At 35.0% G+C, this 17625-nt stretch overlaps 2 protein-coding genes across 2 annotated transcripts; one reads left to right on the forward strand and one right to left on the reverse strand.

Moving 5' to 3' along the window:
* Nucleotides 1-4740: 4740 nt before the first annotated feature.
* Nucleotides 4741-5811, forward strand: LOC140804556 (uncharacterized). Its single transcript, XM_073160605.1, has one exon. It carries the CDS (start codon nt 4741-4743, stop codon nt 5809-5811), a length of 1071 nt encoding a protein of 356 aa, XP_073016706.1.
* Nucleotides 5812-13505: 7694 nt separating this feature from the next.
* On the reverse strand, nt 13506-17387 carry LOC140804432 (receptor-like protein kinase HSL1). Its single transcript, XM_073160459.1, has 2 exons — nt 14602-17387; nt 13506-14216 (listed from the first exon to the last, which is right to left on the reverse strand). Exons 1-2 carry the CDS (start codon nt 17201-17203, stop codon nt 13825-13827), a joined length of 2994 nt encoding a protein of 997 aa, XP_073016560.1. The 5' UTR covers nt 17204-17387; the 3' UTR covers nt 13506-13824.
* Nucleotides 17388-17625: the final 238 nt, after the last annotated feature.

Below are 17625 nucleotides of genomic sequence, written 5' to 3' on the forward strand. Positions count from 1 at the left end.
CTTACTGGGTTCAAATCAATCAATGTCTCGAATTTTGGAACACAAATTATAGACAAATCTGATGTAGATCATGCAAACTCTCTTCGATTTGGTTTTGTACATAATCAGCTGAATTTTGGATTCAGATTTAGATTCGGTTTGATGATTTCTTCTTCACCAATTTCTTAATGTTTTAGTTAGATTGGATTGCTCGATAACTCTGAAATAAAGATCGATGTTGAGGCAGGTCCAAATTATCCAAAACTCTGATGGGGTTGGATCTTAGTCACAGGCATATTCTTGAATTTGACAAATTTTTTTTAGTGGCACACAATTGGTTTTTTTTTAATGAAATATAACCATATCATTAATGTTCTACGAAGTGTTTATAATTTTGATATATTGTACATTTATCGCAATAATAATGTGATATTCACGAATCTTTATCTGTGAGACGGATCAACACTGTCGATATTCACAATAAAAAGTAATAATCTTAGCATAAAAAATAATAATTTTTCATTGATAATCCAAACAAGAAATCCATCTCACAAAATATAACCCCTGAGACCGTCTCACACAAATTTTTATCTTTTGAATTTACTCAAAATTCCTATCTATTTTGTTCATTTCATGTCACCTTTATGGGTATAAAGAATAAAATTATTAAGTAGGCAGACAAGATTTTAAAACATCAACTTGTACCATAAAGGCATGATGTCATGTGAGACCGTCTCACGGATCTTAGTTTGTGAGATTGGTCAACTCTACCCATATTCACAATAAAAAGTAATACTATTAACATAAAAAATAATATTTTTTCATGCATGACCCAAATAAGAGATCCGTCTTACAAATACTACCCGTGAGACCGTCTCACACAAGTTTTTGCCATGTATAAATTGCTGGAGTTTAATATATAATATAATAATTGTAATGGCCATTTAACGAAACTTATGCATGGAAATAATTCCCAATTTGATCTTCAGTATTTTAGGTGATTCTTAATTCAGTATTTTTTTAGTGGCCCGAAATAGTTCCTAATATTTTAGATATTTGACCTATTTTAGTCTGAATTCTTATTTTATCTCTACTTTAAATTTTATTTACATCTCAATTTCAAATATTTTTTTAGTTCATCATATTTCTGTAAAATAAATTAAATTTTGACCAAAATGTTGACGAGCCGTGTATGTGGGATTTTGCAGACAGCTCCTCACTGTCTATTTTACATCACGCTTGCTGCGAAAATGATTCAATATTTTATATAAAATGTCTCCATTAGTCTATGGAATATGACCTTGTGATCACATGATATCATGAACAATAATCTTTTAATGTCATTTTTTTTGTGTGTAAGAGTTAATAATTTGTAGGAAATTGTTTTCTAACAAGATGTCTGCTCTCATATTATGAAAATAAATCAATGGTATTTTCACCTTATATCAAAGTGTTTTTCCTACACATTTGATTAGCTTTCTAGTTTCTTAATCTTTATGCATAAGATTAATATTCTTTTTGAGAAATCTAGTCCAGCTAGCTATTTGTATTTGAGGCAATTATTACTCCAATTTTTTGGGAAAGATTACATGTTTGACTATACAAATTTCGGCTCATGAGTCAATATAATCAACAAAGTACTCTATTTTATATTGTTCACATAACATTCTTACTTAGATGTATACCAAGAATGGATTCTTGGTTGTTGAATTTTGCACATCCGATATTTTTCCACGAATTCCAATCCTTTCTCGAGTCATTTACAATGTTTGTGTTTCTCGATAAACTCTAATCCAAGAACCAATTGGTCGGTTTTTTTCCATTAATTCCTTTGATATTAACCTCCGAATCCCCCAATGTTTATCATTTTTTAGTAGGTTCATATCATGCGGTGTTTCAAAATAGTATATGGTATTACAGAAAAATTAATTTATTTATCTTGTAATATCAAATATGATTTCGATTTCTCTCCATCATTTAGAACATCTAAGTTTTGTATTATTAAAAAGCTTTTTGGTGCCAGTTGGGTTTCCTGAGCATGTATTTTTCCCTACATATGACTTATTATTCTATCTCCTAGAAAATATAGGTTTTTTGGTTCCATATTGAGATTCTGATTTCTTTGTAAAATTAGTATGTCTTTGATCAAGATATTTGTTTCCTATATTTAGCGAAAATCAATTTTTTCTGGATAAATTCATGAGAAATTTTTTCAAATATTTTTGGTATTTAGATAAAATCATTTCTAATAAATGTTTTTGAATTATGTGTATTAAAAGAGTATAAGAAACCTGATACCTATCATCAACCTTTTTTCATTGAATTTTCGATGAATTGTCAAGGCTCAGGGAATATGCTCAAACCGGTATACATGAAACAAATCTTGACAATAATACACCATATTTTCAATATTCGCAGTTAATTCGATGGACCTTATTCTTTTTCTATCATTTTCTAGATAGTTGGTCGAAACGTGACATCATGCTCCACATCTCTAGCTGTTACAATCTTTAAAACTTTCAATAGATCTAGTGTGAGCTCTTCTAAAAGTTTTTTCTTTTTGGTGTTCGTCCCGTACTTCGATATGAGTTTGACGTCTGGGATAAATCATAATTCGTAGTAGTCTAATTTTTTTTTCTAGATTTGTAAGATCTAGATTTTTTCTAAACCATTATGTTCTTATTTTCCGTATGCTTCTTTCAATTTTCCTTCTTATGGCATAAGGATAAGATCTAAAACTCTTCTTATTCTTCTGTTTTGTGATTTACTTCCAATAATTGTTGGAGGAACATTTTCTCTACAACATAATGGAGTATGTTTGTTAATACCCCTTGATATTTTGTAGTTCTTTTGTATTGATGCTAAATGATATCATTATGTCAATTTTCCTTTAAGGAAATAGGCTTTTCTAGCCAACGTATTTGGATTTCCAGAGATGTATTTCATTATTAGCATTTCTCTCTAGGAACTTGAAATTTTGGCGGAAAAATATTGAATTGTTATGCTTTATTTGACCCATATTTTTTTTCTACATTTATTGAATAAAATAATGTATGCATCTATTAAACAAATTTCATGTAATTCAAGACTATAAAGAGTTGAATATATTTATTTTTCTTATCTGAATTTTGATTATTGAAATAATCCACCTTTATAAATTGTGCATTAAATAGGGTGGACATTATTTCGGCCATCTCACTAAGAGATTATTCGGCTACGAATGATTCTTTGGTTTTTTTCGAAGTCATGACCCGAGCGATTTTGACTGATCCCATAAAAATCATTTTTAAAATTTTAGTGAATGCTTCTTCATTTGGTTTTTTTTTCGAAGTCATGACCCGAGCGATTTAGGCTGATCCCATAAAATCATTTTTAAAATTTTAGTGAATGCTTCGTCATTGAGATCAAATGTTTATGCTGCGATTTTCGTAGTCGATGTTTAACCATATATGAGATTTTCTATATTTTTGAATTCAAATACATCAAGGTTAACCATAGCCCTGTAAAGATGTATTAGTTCTAAAACAATCTTATCATACGGTGTTTGGTGCAAAAAAATTTGATCTCTTCTTAACCGTGTTCTCGCTGGGTGTGATTCCCCTCGACTTGGAAGTCAATGTGGTCTTCTCCTGTGTTGGTATCCTGTGTTGGTGTCTTGGTAGTTCTTGGGAAATATTTCTAGGGGTAAATAGGGATTCATCGCCTTTAGTTGTGTTATTTTTTTGATATATGACTTTGTGATTTGTAAAAAGTTCTACAAGGTCTTAAAGATAATTGATACGAATTCTTTTTATGGTCGTCATCATATTATTTATATCCTGAGACATTTTGATAAGATTTATTTTTTCTTCATTAGTTAAAAGTTTTTTGCACCACTTTGGCTTTTCCAGTTTGGTGTAATATGCAGTGTTATAAAAACAGTAGGCGGTGGACAGTAGGCGACACACCTCCTAGGGCCTAGGTGATTTTTATTTTTATTTGGCTAAATATCTATTTTTGCTTATTTATCCAATAATTTCTCTATATCGGGTTTTAACTCAAATCATTGACATATTTTTCTCTTTATCTGATAAAATTGATTGGCAAATATGATGAACAATCTTTTTTAAAAAAAATTAAATAATTATATATTAATTTAGACGGCTGCGTAGATGGATTTTGATACCGCCTTTATAAAAATCGAGGCGGTGGATGACCGCCTAAGCGGCTCTTTGTCTCCCATTTTCTTTTGACTAGAACTAGTTTGTTGTTTTAGGTTTTGATTCTTGTTTGAATACTCTTCGATGTTTCAATAATTTCTTCTTGTTTTTCGAGAACTTCTTCAAATATTTTTATGGGATAGAGTAGAGCTGGTTGTCACATTTCTGTACCGTCTTTTGGATTTCTTTAAGGTCTCCTGAGATTTTAGAAGAATCAAAGACTCTTTCTAGGGATCTAGTATTTTGAATCATACTTTATCTTAGTATTCTGATCTGTTCCTAATTGCTCATAATATCTATCTTTGGTTAGATCTCTTTATTTTAAATTTTCCAAAATGTTGCAATAAAATGTAAATATAATAAATCTCGAATATATATTCAGATCTTGTTATAGAAAAGATATTATAGATGATTATTGATATTGTTATCTATTCAAATCTGTAAATCTACTCTATAAATAGAGGTCTTCAGTGATGAATAAAACACACAAAAATCATTCTCTCTTCTCTATATTCTCTACTATTCACAACACGTTATCAGCACGAGTGCTCTTCAAGTTGCAATGGCGAACATCACCAAACTTGAATTTGAAGCACTTGACTTGACTGGAAAAAATTATTTATCATGGATTTTGGATGCCGAGGTCCACCTTATCTCTATGAATTTAGGAGATACAATAAAAGAAGGAAATGAAATGTCCCAGCAGGACCGTGCAAAGGCACTTATTTTTCTCCGTCATCACCTCAATGATGGGTTGAAAGTCGAATATCTCACTGTGAAAGAGCCACGAGAGCTTTGGAAAAATCTAAAAGAAAGATTTGACCATCAACGAACTGTAATTCTCCCAAGAGCCCGATATGAATGGATGCACCTACGGTTACAAGATTTTAAGTCCGTAAGTGACTATAACTCTGCATTATTCAAGACTAGTTCCACACTGATACTTTGTGGAGAGAAAGTAACTGATCAAGACATGTTAGAAAAAACATTCTCCACTTTTCATGCTTCAAACGTGCTCCTGCAGCAGCAATATCGTGAACGTGGATTTCAAAGGTACTCTGAACTCATCTCATGCTTACTAGTTGCTGAACAAAACAATGAGCTGCTCATGAAAAATCACCAAATGCGCCCAACTGGATCTACACCATTTCCTGAAGCAAATGGAACTACATTTCCTGAAGAATATGAAATTGCATTTCCTGAAGTGAATGCTAATTCCACTAAAAATCATAACAATGAAAGTGGACGTGGACGTGGATGTGGGCGTGGGCGTGGGCGTGGGCGTGGCCAAAGAAGATACTATCAGCAACAAAATGGAAAGAAACATAAAACAAGCCACCAGCAGTGGAATTCCAATAATGAAGAAGCAAAGGAGAAGAGTTCCAAAGTATATGAAGAAAAATGCTATAGATGTGGAATGGAAGGGCATTGGTCTCGTACCTGTCGTACGGCAAAACATCTTGTGGATCTATACCAAAAATCAATCAAGGAAAATGGAAAAATGGAGATAAATTTTGTGGACAATGATGATCCAATTGATATAACTCACTTGGACGTCTCTGATTTCTTTGCTAATCCAGATGGAAATATAGATAATTTGATTGGTGGTGGTGTGTTAGAAAATAATGAGTAATTACTTTCATTGGTCTTGTTCCTACTTTGAATTTCTATTGTTTATTAGGTTATCGTGGTCTCGTTTTTATTTTGATGTTCAGTTCATGTTTAGGATTTGTCATGGAGGTTTATTTTGTTATTCAATAAATGTTTTCATTATTCAATAAAATATTTAATTTGAAAGCTTTACGCATTATTTAATTTAGCTTATTGAATTATATTTTTATTTTAGATTAACGATGAGATGTCAGGATGAATGCTTAGTGGATAGTGGTACAACACATACCATTCTTCAAAATAAAAGGTATTTTTTGGAGTTAACATTAGCTGAAAATAATGTTACAACAATATCGGGTGCATCAAAAATTATTGAAGGTTATGGAAAGGCAAAAATTATTTTACCAAATAATACAAGCCTATATATTGAAAATGCCTTATATGCAAGCAAATCCAGTAGAAATTTGCTTAGCTTTAAAGACATCCGCCGAAATGGATACCATATTGAAACATTAAATGAAAATAATTTCGAATACCTTTGCATAACATCTATTATATCTGGCCAGAAGCAGATAAAAGAAAAATTATGTGCACTCCCTTCTGGAATGTATTTTACAACAATAAAAACAGTCGAAGCAAACATTGTCACAAACCAGAAGTTTGTTGACCAACAGAGCTTCAAATTATGGCATGATCGACTTGGTCACCCTGGGGCAACAATGATGCGCAGAATAATAATTAACTCACATGGACACCCTCTAAAGAACCAGAAGATTCTTTTACACAATGATTATCCATGTGTAGCTTGTTCACAAGGCAAACTAATTATAAGACCTTCTCCTACAAAGATTGATGTTGAAATCCCAACCTTCTTGGAGAGAATTCATGGGGATATTTGTGGGCCTATACACCCACCATGTGGACCATTTCGATACTTCATGGTATTGATTGATGCGTCTACTAGATGGTCACATGTTAGTTTGCTTTCAACTCGAAATATAGCTTTTGCTAGATTACTTGCGCAAATTATTAAATTACGAGCTCAATTCCCAGATCACTCAATCAAGACAATTCGTCTTGATAATGCTGCTGAATTTAAATCGCAGACATTTAATGACTATTGTATGTCAATAGGGATTTCAGTTGAGCATTCGGTTGCTCATGTCCATACACAAAATGGCTTAGCAGAGTCATTCATTAAACGTTTGCAATTAATTGCTAGACCATTATTGATGAGAACCAAACTTCCATCATCTGTGTGGGGACATGCCATATTACATGCTGCATCATTGATTCGTATAAGGCCAACTAATTATCACCAATACTCACCCTTACAACTTGCTTATGGTCGAGAGCCTGATGTTTCTCACCTTCGAGTATTTGGTTGTGCAGTACAAGTCCCCCTCCCACCTACACAGCGAACCAAAATGGGCCCACAACGTAGACTTGGGATTTATGTGGGATATGATTCACCATCTATTATTAGATTTTTGGAACCTTTAACAGGAGACTTGTTTACTGCGAGATTTGCAGATTGCCACTTCGATGAATTGGAATTTCCAAATCTAGGCGAAATAAAGTTGTGTCCCGAAGAACAACAAAAGATTTGTTGGAATGAGAAAACACTATCTCATTATGATCCTCGAAATAATCAATGTGAGCAAGAAGTTGAAAGAATCATTCACCTACAAAGAATTGCAAATCAATTGCCCGATGCTTTTGTTAATACAAAGAATGTGACAAAATCACATATACATGCAGAGAATACCCCTGTCAAAATTGATGTCCCCATAGGACCAGCTATTATTCAACCTGCAAATGAATCTAAAATACGCCAGAAGCGTGGTCGACCAATTGGTTCAAAGGATATTGTACCTCGAAAAAGAAAGGTACAAGAGAAAGAAAATTCAAAAGCTCCCGAAGAAGAAATCTTGGATGATATAGTAAGAGAGATCAATGAACCAAACTTGGATAATATTATTCCTGAAGAATCAAATTCTCATGAAAATAATGAGATTTCAATAAATTATATATCATCTCGAAAATTGTGGGATCGAAATAACACAACTGTTGACACTGTCTTTGCCCTAAATGTCGCCCTTGACATCATACATGATGAAGGCCCAGAACCACAATCCGTTAAGGATTGTCAACAAAGAGATGATTGGCCGAAATGGAAGAAGGCCATACAAACTGAATTAGACTCACTAGAAAAACAAAAAGTGTTTGGACCTGTAGTACGAACACCTGAAAATGTAATCCCAGTAGGATACCGATGGGTTTTTGTACGAAAGAGGAACGAAAATGGTGAAATTGTAAGATACAAGGCCCGACTCGTAGCCCAAGGTTTCTCGCAGAGACCTGGAATTGACTATGAGGAAACATATTCACCTGTGATGGATGCCACTACTTTTCGATTCCTAATCAGTTTAGCAGTATCAGAAACTCTTGATATGCGACTTATGGATGTTGTAACTGCTTATCTTTATGGTTCACTTGATAGTGATATATATATGAAAGTGCCTGAAGGATTCCAACTATCGAAAGAAAATGGTGAAGCACCCAAGGCTATGTTATCAATAAAACTGCATAAATCCTTATATGGATTAAAGCAATCTGGTCGCATGTGGTACAATCGTCTTAGTGAATATTTGTTAAAAGAAGGATACACAAATAATGCTATTTGTCCATGCGCTTTTATAAAAAGAACAGATGAGGGTTTTGCAATTGTGGCAGTATATGTTGATGATCTAAATCTTATTGGCATTCCAGAAGAGCTTACTAAAACTGCCAATTATTTGAAAAATGAGTTTGAGATGAAAGATTTAGGAAAGACAAAATTTTGTCTCGGATTGCAAATAGAACATTTGCAAGAGGGAATATTTGTTCATCAATCATCATATACAGAAAAAATATTAAAGCGCTTTTACATGGACAAGGCACACCCATTAGCATCACCCATGTATGTTCGATCACTTGATGCTAACAAAGATCCTTTTCGACCACCTGAAAATGGAGAAGAAATCGTTGGTCCAGAAGTACCATATCTAAGTGCCATTGGTGCACTGTCATATCTCGCAAATTGTACTCGCCCAGATATATCATTTTCTGTTAATCTTTTAGCGAGATATAACTCATGTCCAACCCGAAGACATTGGAATGGTGTAAAACACATATTTCGTTACCTTCGGGGTACAATTGATATGGGATTATTTTATTCGACAAAATCAAAGTCTCCTTTAGTCGGATATGCAGATGCAGGATATCTTTCTGATCCACATAAAGCTAAATCCCAGACAGGTTATGTGTTTACACGAGGAGACACTGCTATATCATGGAAGTCGGTGAAGCAATCCTTAACAGCGACGTCTTCAAATCACTCTGAGATCATTGCAATGCATGAAGCAAGTCGGGAGTGTGTGTGGTTGAGATCTATGACACAACATATTCAAGAATCATGTGGACTCCCAACAGCCAAAGATGACCCAACAGTAATATTCGAAGATAATACTGCTTGCATTGCGCAGTTAAAAGGAGGCTACATCAAAGGTGATAGAACAAAGCATATTTCACCAAAGTTTTTCTATACACATGAGCTTCAAGAAAATGGTGATATTGACGTCCATCAAATTCGCTCAAGCGACAATGTAGCTGACTTATTTACAAAGGCATTACCTACTTCAACATTCAAGAAATTGGTGCACAAGATAGGAATGTATCAGTTGAAGGATATCAGATGATTGAGATCAGGGGGAGTATCTATTGTTGTACTCTTTTTCCTTCGTTCAGGTTTTCCCATTGGGTTTTACTGACAAGGTTTTAACGAGGCAGCATTTGAACTCCCACATCTCTTAGAAGTAATTTGCTGAGTAGATAATCATCTAAGGGGGAGTGTTATAGAAAAGATATTATAGATGATTATTGATATTGTTATCTATTCAAATCTGTAAATCTACTCTATAAATAGAGGTCTTCAGTGATGAATAAAACACACAAAAATCATTCTCTCTTCTCTATATTCTCTACTATTCACAACAGATCTATAATTTTGAGAAATATCTCCTTGGACAAGTAAGTTACACAATAGTAGTAATAATAATAATAATAATAATAGAGCCAAATTTGAACAATTTATATAATAATAATAAGGCACTGATACCGTTTTCATAGCATTTTATTGAGATTTTTTAAAATAATCAAAACAGAGTTATTTTGAATATTTTTTAACTTGAAGGACCAAATTGGAAAAAATATTTTATTAAAGACAAATTTGAGAACATAAAGTAAAAAATCGAATTGAGATTTTCTTAAATACTAATAATCACACTATTTTTTCCCACAAATATTGAATGAAGTAAAACAAAACAAAAGTATCACTGTTTCTTTCTTTCTTGGAACTTTTCAAAATTGTAAGCACGATAATTTCTATTGACTAGTCATTTGATTTACGCAACGTCAGGTAATTCGTCAAGCCATCACCTACATCCATTATTATAAACATCCAACAATTTCTACGCAAAAATCACACGATTGTCATGGAAAAAACAGGAATATTTTTTTTATTATTAAGTCGTTCGATCATTCGATTACGATAATTATCTCCATAAAATTAGAAATTTCACCATTCTTTATTGAGTGAAAAATATTTGAAAATTTTTAGATGGTTCATATGCAAATAGTTTTTTAAAAAAATATTAAGTTTTTGTTGACAAAGTTTCTCTGAAAAAAGCTTTATATCTCTGAATAATCTAGATCTATGTCACTGGAACAATGTGCAGCAACACAAAACAGTAAAGTCGAGGCAAAAATGAATTATTTATCCACAAGACGAAATTGCACGTATAACAGTGTTTTACGTTGACTGCAATCGTCTTTAAGATACAACGACTTCAAATCGAGAGAATCCAGCACTACAAACTCTTGATAACAACGAACGAAAATATGCAGAAGTTTCAAATATAAAATGAACGAAAAGGGAAATGCTGCAAATACATGAAGTCTTGAGCAATGTAGATGGAGGGATTATTTGTAACATATTCACCAATTGCGAGAAGTAACACAAACTTCTGTGATAGACCAAGAGATACATTGTTTGGTCCGAACACAGTCTAGTCCAAACACAAGGGACACAAAGTTTTCGAATGAGTGTAATCTTTATTTCGAAAATAATAAATTATCTTCCAAATAAATTTTGTCCAAAAAAATTAATACTATCAAGAGACCTCACCTCATCGTGCAGGCCGGCCGCACAAGTGTATTTCATCGAGACCCATCAGCATCTTCCTTCTTTCATAAACTTCTAGTGCTCCTAAGAGCCTAAACCCATAGTTCAAACTTATAATTAATAAAGAGGATAAGACTTAGTTTGACTTCCAATATGAGACAACTTCATATCTCATTTCATTCAATATTCCAACAATATTCAAAACAAGGACAGTTGGTTGCACCAGGTTATATATAAAAGGAAATGCCGGTGCTTGCAAAAGGAAGGAAGTGATTTGATACAAGGAATACGAGTTGTAAAGCTCTGTGAACCTTGTTTGAGTTCAATAAAGGATAGCTGGATGTAGGCTATTATAGTAGTCGAACTACGTAAATTTGTGTGTTCTTAGTTGGCAGTTTAAGATCGAAATATTGAGTTCACAGAGTATTTATTTGATCAAACACTTGACAACTTTGATCGTTACAGCGTACCTCAAAGTTCATAAAACTTATTTAAATTGGACAACGGTATTATAAACTCAATAGAGTCTTGTTCCTTAAGCTAGCTTTATAACAATTTGTAAATTGGAATAGCAGGGGAGTTGATCTTAAATCAACCTCAAAATCTAGCTCAATGACAGGATAGTCCAAATCTTTATATATAACTCCTAAAAACTTAATTTAATCGATATAAGATATTTAACAATTCTTGGTTTGATTACACAATAATAATCTCGACATTCTTGGAAGTAGCCTGCCTTTGCAACCGCTCGCAGATAATACTATATGGCTGCGTTTGGTTGGAAGGATAGGATAAACTAATGATTAGTACGTAAATGATAAAGAAAATGATTTTGGTAGGATTGTAATATATGGTGTAAAATAATATTATGTTTGGTAAGATTTTTAAGTGTAGGATAATTTTGATTTTTTGGATGAAAAGACGAAATTGCCCTTCCCCTCGCCGGTCGGAAATGGTCGGCAGTTTCTGGAAAATTAGCGACGGATTTTAAAAACCGTCGCTATTAGCAACGGTTTTGGAGAAACCGTCGCCGATCTGGTTTTGAATTATTTTAGTTACTAAAAAATTTGACATTTAGCGACCGTTTGAAAAAAAACCGTCGCTATTTGCGACGGTTTTTTACAAACCGTCGGTAAACAGCTGTCGGCCGTCGGCCGGTGCTCGACCACGGTTGGCGGTCCGTCGGCGGTTGTGGAGGCGGCAGTCGGTGGCGGGAAGTGGTGGTAAGTTTGATTTTAGGCGGGAAGTGGTGGTGAGTTTGAATTTAGGAGAAGGGTAAAATTGGAAAAATAGGAGGTATTAAGAGTGGGATAAATAATCCTAGGGGGTGAGGAGGTATTATTTTAACCTACATAATATAACCTAATCATTCATAGGAGGGATTGACTTGGTTAAATAATCACCCCAACCAAACGCCGGATAGAGTAGGATAAAATTATCTATCCTACCCAATCACCCCAACCAAACGTAACCTATATGTCAACCACGATGTGCTAGGTAGGCTGCAGCATCCCTGTGAGTTTCCCGACCAACTTTTACATATGCGTGTAATCAATTTTATTTTATTTTTGAATTTAATATGGAATTAATCAATTTTCAGAACCTAATCGAACTATTTTGACTCAAAAATCTCATTGATAAATATAAGTTAAGAGTAGGTCTTTTATTAGATAGTCTCACGAATCTTTATCTGTGAGATGGGTCAATCCTACTGATATTCACAATAAAATAATACTCTTAGCCTAAAAATAATATTTTTTCATGAATAACTCAAATAAGAGATCATTTGAGATCGTCTCACAAAATACTACGTGTGAAATCGTCTCACACAAGTTTTTGTCATAAGTTAAATGGAATAAACTCAAATTTATCTTCTACTTGTTTTCACTAAATTGGGTTTGGATAAATGATTTGAAATTCATGGATTTTAATTTTTTTCATGGTTAGGTAACTTACACACAAGAATTTTTGAATACACCTCCTACTTATTTACATTACAATTATCCTAATTACAATGAATTTAAAATCCTTATAACATGGAGTTATTTGAAATTCATCGTGATATATATAATAATATATGTAAATAAAGAATTGGATTTAAGTTTCATCTACTTAACTTATTTAACAATGAAAATGAATTCAAATTCAGCTGGATTAATATAATCGTAGTATAAATAAGTAAGAGGTGATTTTGAATTTCTTTTGTTTAACTTATTTAAACAACAAAAATATATTTAAATCTATAAATTTTTTAAATCATTTCATCCATATACAAACCATCCAACGATGATCTCCTCCGGTTTAGATTAAACCGAGACAAAATTTATATTATCTGAAAGGAAACACACAAAGTCGGAACAAAAAAGTCACACACACACACACACACACACTCATCCAATTTACAGGAGTTCTCCATATTTTCTTAAACTGCTGGAGTCTCCACAATCAAACAAATCATCAACACCATTACTTCAACATTGGAACAACACTCAGAAATTAGAAGATTTCATAAGATTCAAGGCAATATCAGTCCAGAAACAGCGAAATTTTAGGAGGGAAGCATGACTGAAAGTAATAATGCAAAACTACTTTCAGGCTTTACTGGTGGAAGGACTTTGGTGTTGGATTAATTTACAACTTAAAAAACCATACCTTCCATGGTTAATCTCTCAAACTTTAACCTCAGCTTCACTCATGCAACCAGCTTCAAGTCGGATGGTTAGAAGCTGACATATCAGCCGCCTATGAACCGAAAGAGTCGAGCCACTCCTTTCTTGCTGGAAGGTCAAAGTAAAAACTTGTAAATCTGTTTCAGACAACACTTCCTTGATCTGAGACATCTTCATAGTAATAAGGGGTTAATTTCCCTTCTTTCCCGGGGTTTTTAGGCACTTTAATGTCGCCTATCTCTTGTAACATTTTGACGACACGTCTCATAGATGGCCGATTAATAGGAAGAGGGCTGGTACATAGGAGGCCTATATTCAAGACTCTGCATATTTCATCCTTAAAACAAGAATCAATTTTTGGGTCGAGTACTTGATCACCGCCCTTTTGATCCAATGTGGTGCAAACCCATTTCACCAAATCTTTTTCGCCAAATGCGGGATCTATTGGGAGCTTCCCAGTGACCAATTCCAGAATAACAACACCAAAACTGTAGATGTCACTCTTTTCATTCACCCGAAGTGTGTAAGCATATTCTGCACAATGGAAGTTCATTAAGTATTATACAGTCTCCAAGCCTAAGGATAGAATCATAATTCCAAGAATCAAAAATCAAGCCTATACCTTCACATATATTGAGTAAATTAACTGGAAAAGACTATTAGTTAGTGCCAACAATCACTTTTCCCAGAAACACGAATACATAAAAGGCAGCTCAAGAATAATATTAAATCTTAAAAAGCTTCTGTGTGCGAGTGGGAAATGCGAGAAAACTGAGGTTTTGCAACACCAATTTAATGAAATATAACCAGAGATTTTGAACATGTGACCTTTAGCTCTAGTGCCAAGTTAGAAACTAGTTTCTCAAAATCTCCAGGAGATCATCCAACAATAATATTTATATTTTAACAAATTACTAACCCGGTGCAATATAACCACACGACCCAGCGATAACCGACATGGATGTGGTGCCCTTCTCATTGGCGCCAACAACTTTAGCAACACCAAAATCCGCAACCCGAGCACCATAATTCACATCCAACAGTATGTTATTGGACTTCACATCCCTATGTACAATCGGAGGAACACAATCATGATGCAAATATGATAGCCCCTCCGCCACATCAATGGCAATCTTAAACCTCATTGGCCAATCTAGCAAGCCACTTTTTGAGCTATGAAGTAAATCGCCTAGGCTACCATTAGGCATGTATTCATAAACCAAAAGCTTGCAATCCTTTGTGGTGCAACAACACCACAATTTCACAATATTCTTATGTCTAACCTTCCCCAATGTCTCGACCTCGGCATCAAAACCATCATCTTGATAGTCACCCTTCTCCACATCGCTACTTGAATCTGCAGATTTCGACCTCAGCCACAGCTTCTTCACTGCAACAGCTTCACCATTTCTCAGAACCACCTTGTAAACCTTGCCAGACGACCCACTCCCAATCACGTTATCCTCGTCCAGAGAATCTAATATCTCACTGTCGTTGAATCCAAGCTTATGAAAAGACATTAGAGTCCATTTTGATCTATCCATGGACCTTTTAGCATTCTTGAATTTTCTGTATTTCAAGTAGAACCATATCACACCGAGTGTAAGAACCAATCCGACAAAGATAAAGATTGATCTTAACAACCATAAATTACCCAATTTTTTGGCGTCGGTTCCCCCATTACACAAACCATCAATGTCTCCACACAGTCCTGGATTTCCCAAAAAGCTGTCTTTATACATCTCCTTCGCATATAATGGTGGAATATCACCAAAGAGATGATTGTCCGATAAATTTAGCCTATTAAGTTTTAAGTTCTGTAGCGCAATGGGGATTCGTCCTGAAAATTGATTGCCTGATAAATCAAGATAATTTAAAACAGCTAAATCTCCTATTTCTTCCGGGATAACCCCGGAAAAGTCATTATCTGCCAGATTCAACTCATTTATCTTCTTCCAAGACTGGATACCATCTGGGATTTTACCACTAAATTTATTGTCATGGAGATCAAGCTTTACTAGTTGCCCAAGATTCACGATGCTGCTCGGTAAAGAGCCCGAAAATTTATTATCAGCAGCCGAAAACTCCAATAAATTACCCAAAAAACCGATCTCTTCAGGTAAAACACCCGAAAAATCATTACTGGACAAAATCAACTGAGATAAATTAGATGCACCTGCAATAGTTTTTGCAATTCCACCAGAAAATGAATTTCCTACGAGCTCAAACAATGAAACATATGGGAGCCCCCAGAATCCCTCAGGTACCTCACCGGAAAAGTCGTTGTGGCCTAGTCTTACACGCAACAAGCTCCGGCATTGGGCTAGTGTAGCTGGGATTTGGCCGGAAAAAGAATTCTGGATCATCAATACCTCTTCAAGAGCCCCCTTTGCACACAAAGTTTCTGGGATCTGACCGGAAAATCCGTTGGTCGAGACATCAATCCACCGCAGAGGCGAGCTTTTGCCAAGATTGGAAGGTAATTTTCCATACAACTGATTCTGAAAAAGCCTTAACTCGTACAGATTAGGAGAATTAGCAATGATATCCGGTAGTTCACCCTGGAATCTGTTCTGGTAAAGGTTAAGTGACTCGAGTGGCAACCCGCACAAGTCCACAGGGATCGGCCCAGTCAACCCATTCATCGAGGCATCGAGCCGCCGTAAAGACACCATGTTTGACCACCCTACACTGGGAAGTTTCCCGGTGAGCGAGTTGTTATAAATCTCCAACTGTACCAGACTCTTCAATTCAGTGAACGAACTGGGAACTGAACCGGTTAGAAAATTATACGCAAGATCCAAATCCTTGAGTCTTCCGAGTTGACCAAGTGAATCCGGTATTTCGCCCATCAAGTTTGTCTCCGTCAACCAGAGAACCTCCAAGCTTGTCAAATTCCCGAGCTCTGGTGGAATCCGACCCGGGGAAAATGGGTTGTAGGACAAATTCAACTGCTTCAATGTCGAAACATTTCCAAGAATCGGCGGAATTGTCCCTCCCAGCAGATTCTCAACCAATGAAAGCACCTCGAGTTTCTGAAACCTTCCGAAACCTTCAGGGATATTTCCGGAAAAGTTATTACCAGACAAATCCAGGTACTTTAACAATGGCAGATCAGATATCTTCGCCGGTAGTGCGCCGGTCAAATAGTTCTGCGCCAAGTCGAGGTGCTCCAATGACTGACACGCGGCGAGGCCATCTTCAGGTATGGTGGAGTTAACGAAGTTGTCATACAAAGAAATAAATTTCAAATCCTCGAGAAGACAGACAACGGAAGGGAATGGGCCGGAAATGTTACAGCTCGAGAGGTCTATCGAGGTGACTGAGCCAGTAGCCGAGTCGCAGACGATTCCATGCCACTCGCACGGCGAGCTGGCGTTAGGATTCCAGTTGGAGAGAACCCCGTCTGGGTCGTCGAAACCGAGCTTTGCCTGATGGAGATAGAGAACTTCTTGTCTTAAACAAATAACAAAATGCGGTGCCAGGACTAGGAGGAGGAGGAGAAAGTGGCAGCGGAGCATTTTCCAGTGGTGGTGGAGTGAGCGGCAAATGGAAAGATGAGAGTGAAAGCTTGGCTTAACCGCGCATGTCTCAGTTGGAAAGATCCTTCAAAGTTCAAAGTATATGCAGGCAACGCAACAAGAGAATGTGGATGGAGTTGGTTAAATCATTGTCTCCATCTTCATCCTATTTGAATCTGTTCAAGCAAGATATCATTTTTACATATATATATCAGTGCTTCGTGACATGTATTTTTAATTAAATTTTTTTGCGTTTTAATATATTATTTTATTAAAATATGATAATTATATAATAACGATTATATAAAATTCACTGAAAATTTTTTAAAAGTTGATATATAGACTGATACATAGCGAATTAAAATCTATCAATACATGCACATTCTCAAATTAAATACTTTCAAAAGCTTTGTTTATACATA

This window comes from Primulina eburnea, chromosome 11 (genome assembly GCF_022965805.1).
Source record: "Primulina eburnea isolate SZY01 chromosome 11, ASM2296580v1, whole genome shotgun sequence".
NCBI classification, from domain to species: domain Eukaryota; kingdom Viridiplantae; phylum Streptophyta; class Magnoliopsida; order Lamiales; family Gesneriaceae; genus Primulina; species Primulina eburnea.

Coding starts and splice junctions, on each gene's coding strand:
- LOC140804432 (XM_073160459.1), bottom strand. CDS start 17,203: ATGCTCCGCTGCCACTTTCTCCTCCTCCTCCTAGTCCTGGCACCGCAT. Junction 14,217..14,601: donor GTGTGGTTATATTGCACCGG/GTTAGTAATTTG, acceptor TCCATTGTGCAG/AATATGCTTACACACTTCGG.
- LOC140804556 (XM_073160605.1), top strand. CDS start 4,741: ATGGCGAACATCACCAAACTTGAATTTGAAGCACTTGACTTGACTGGA.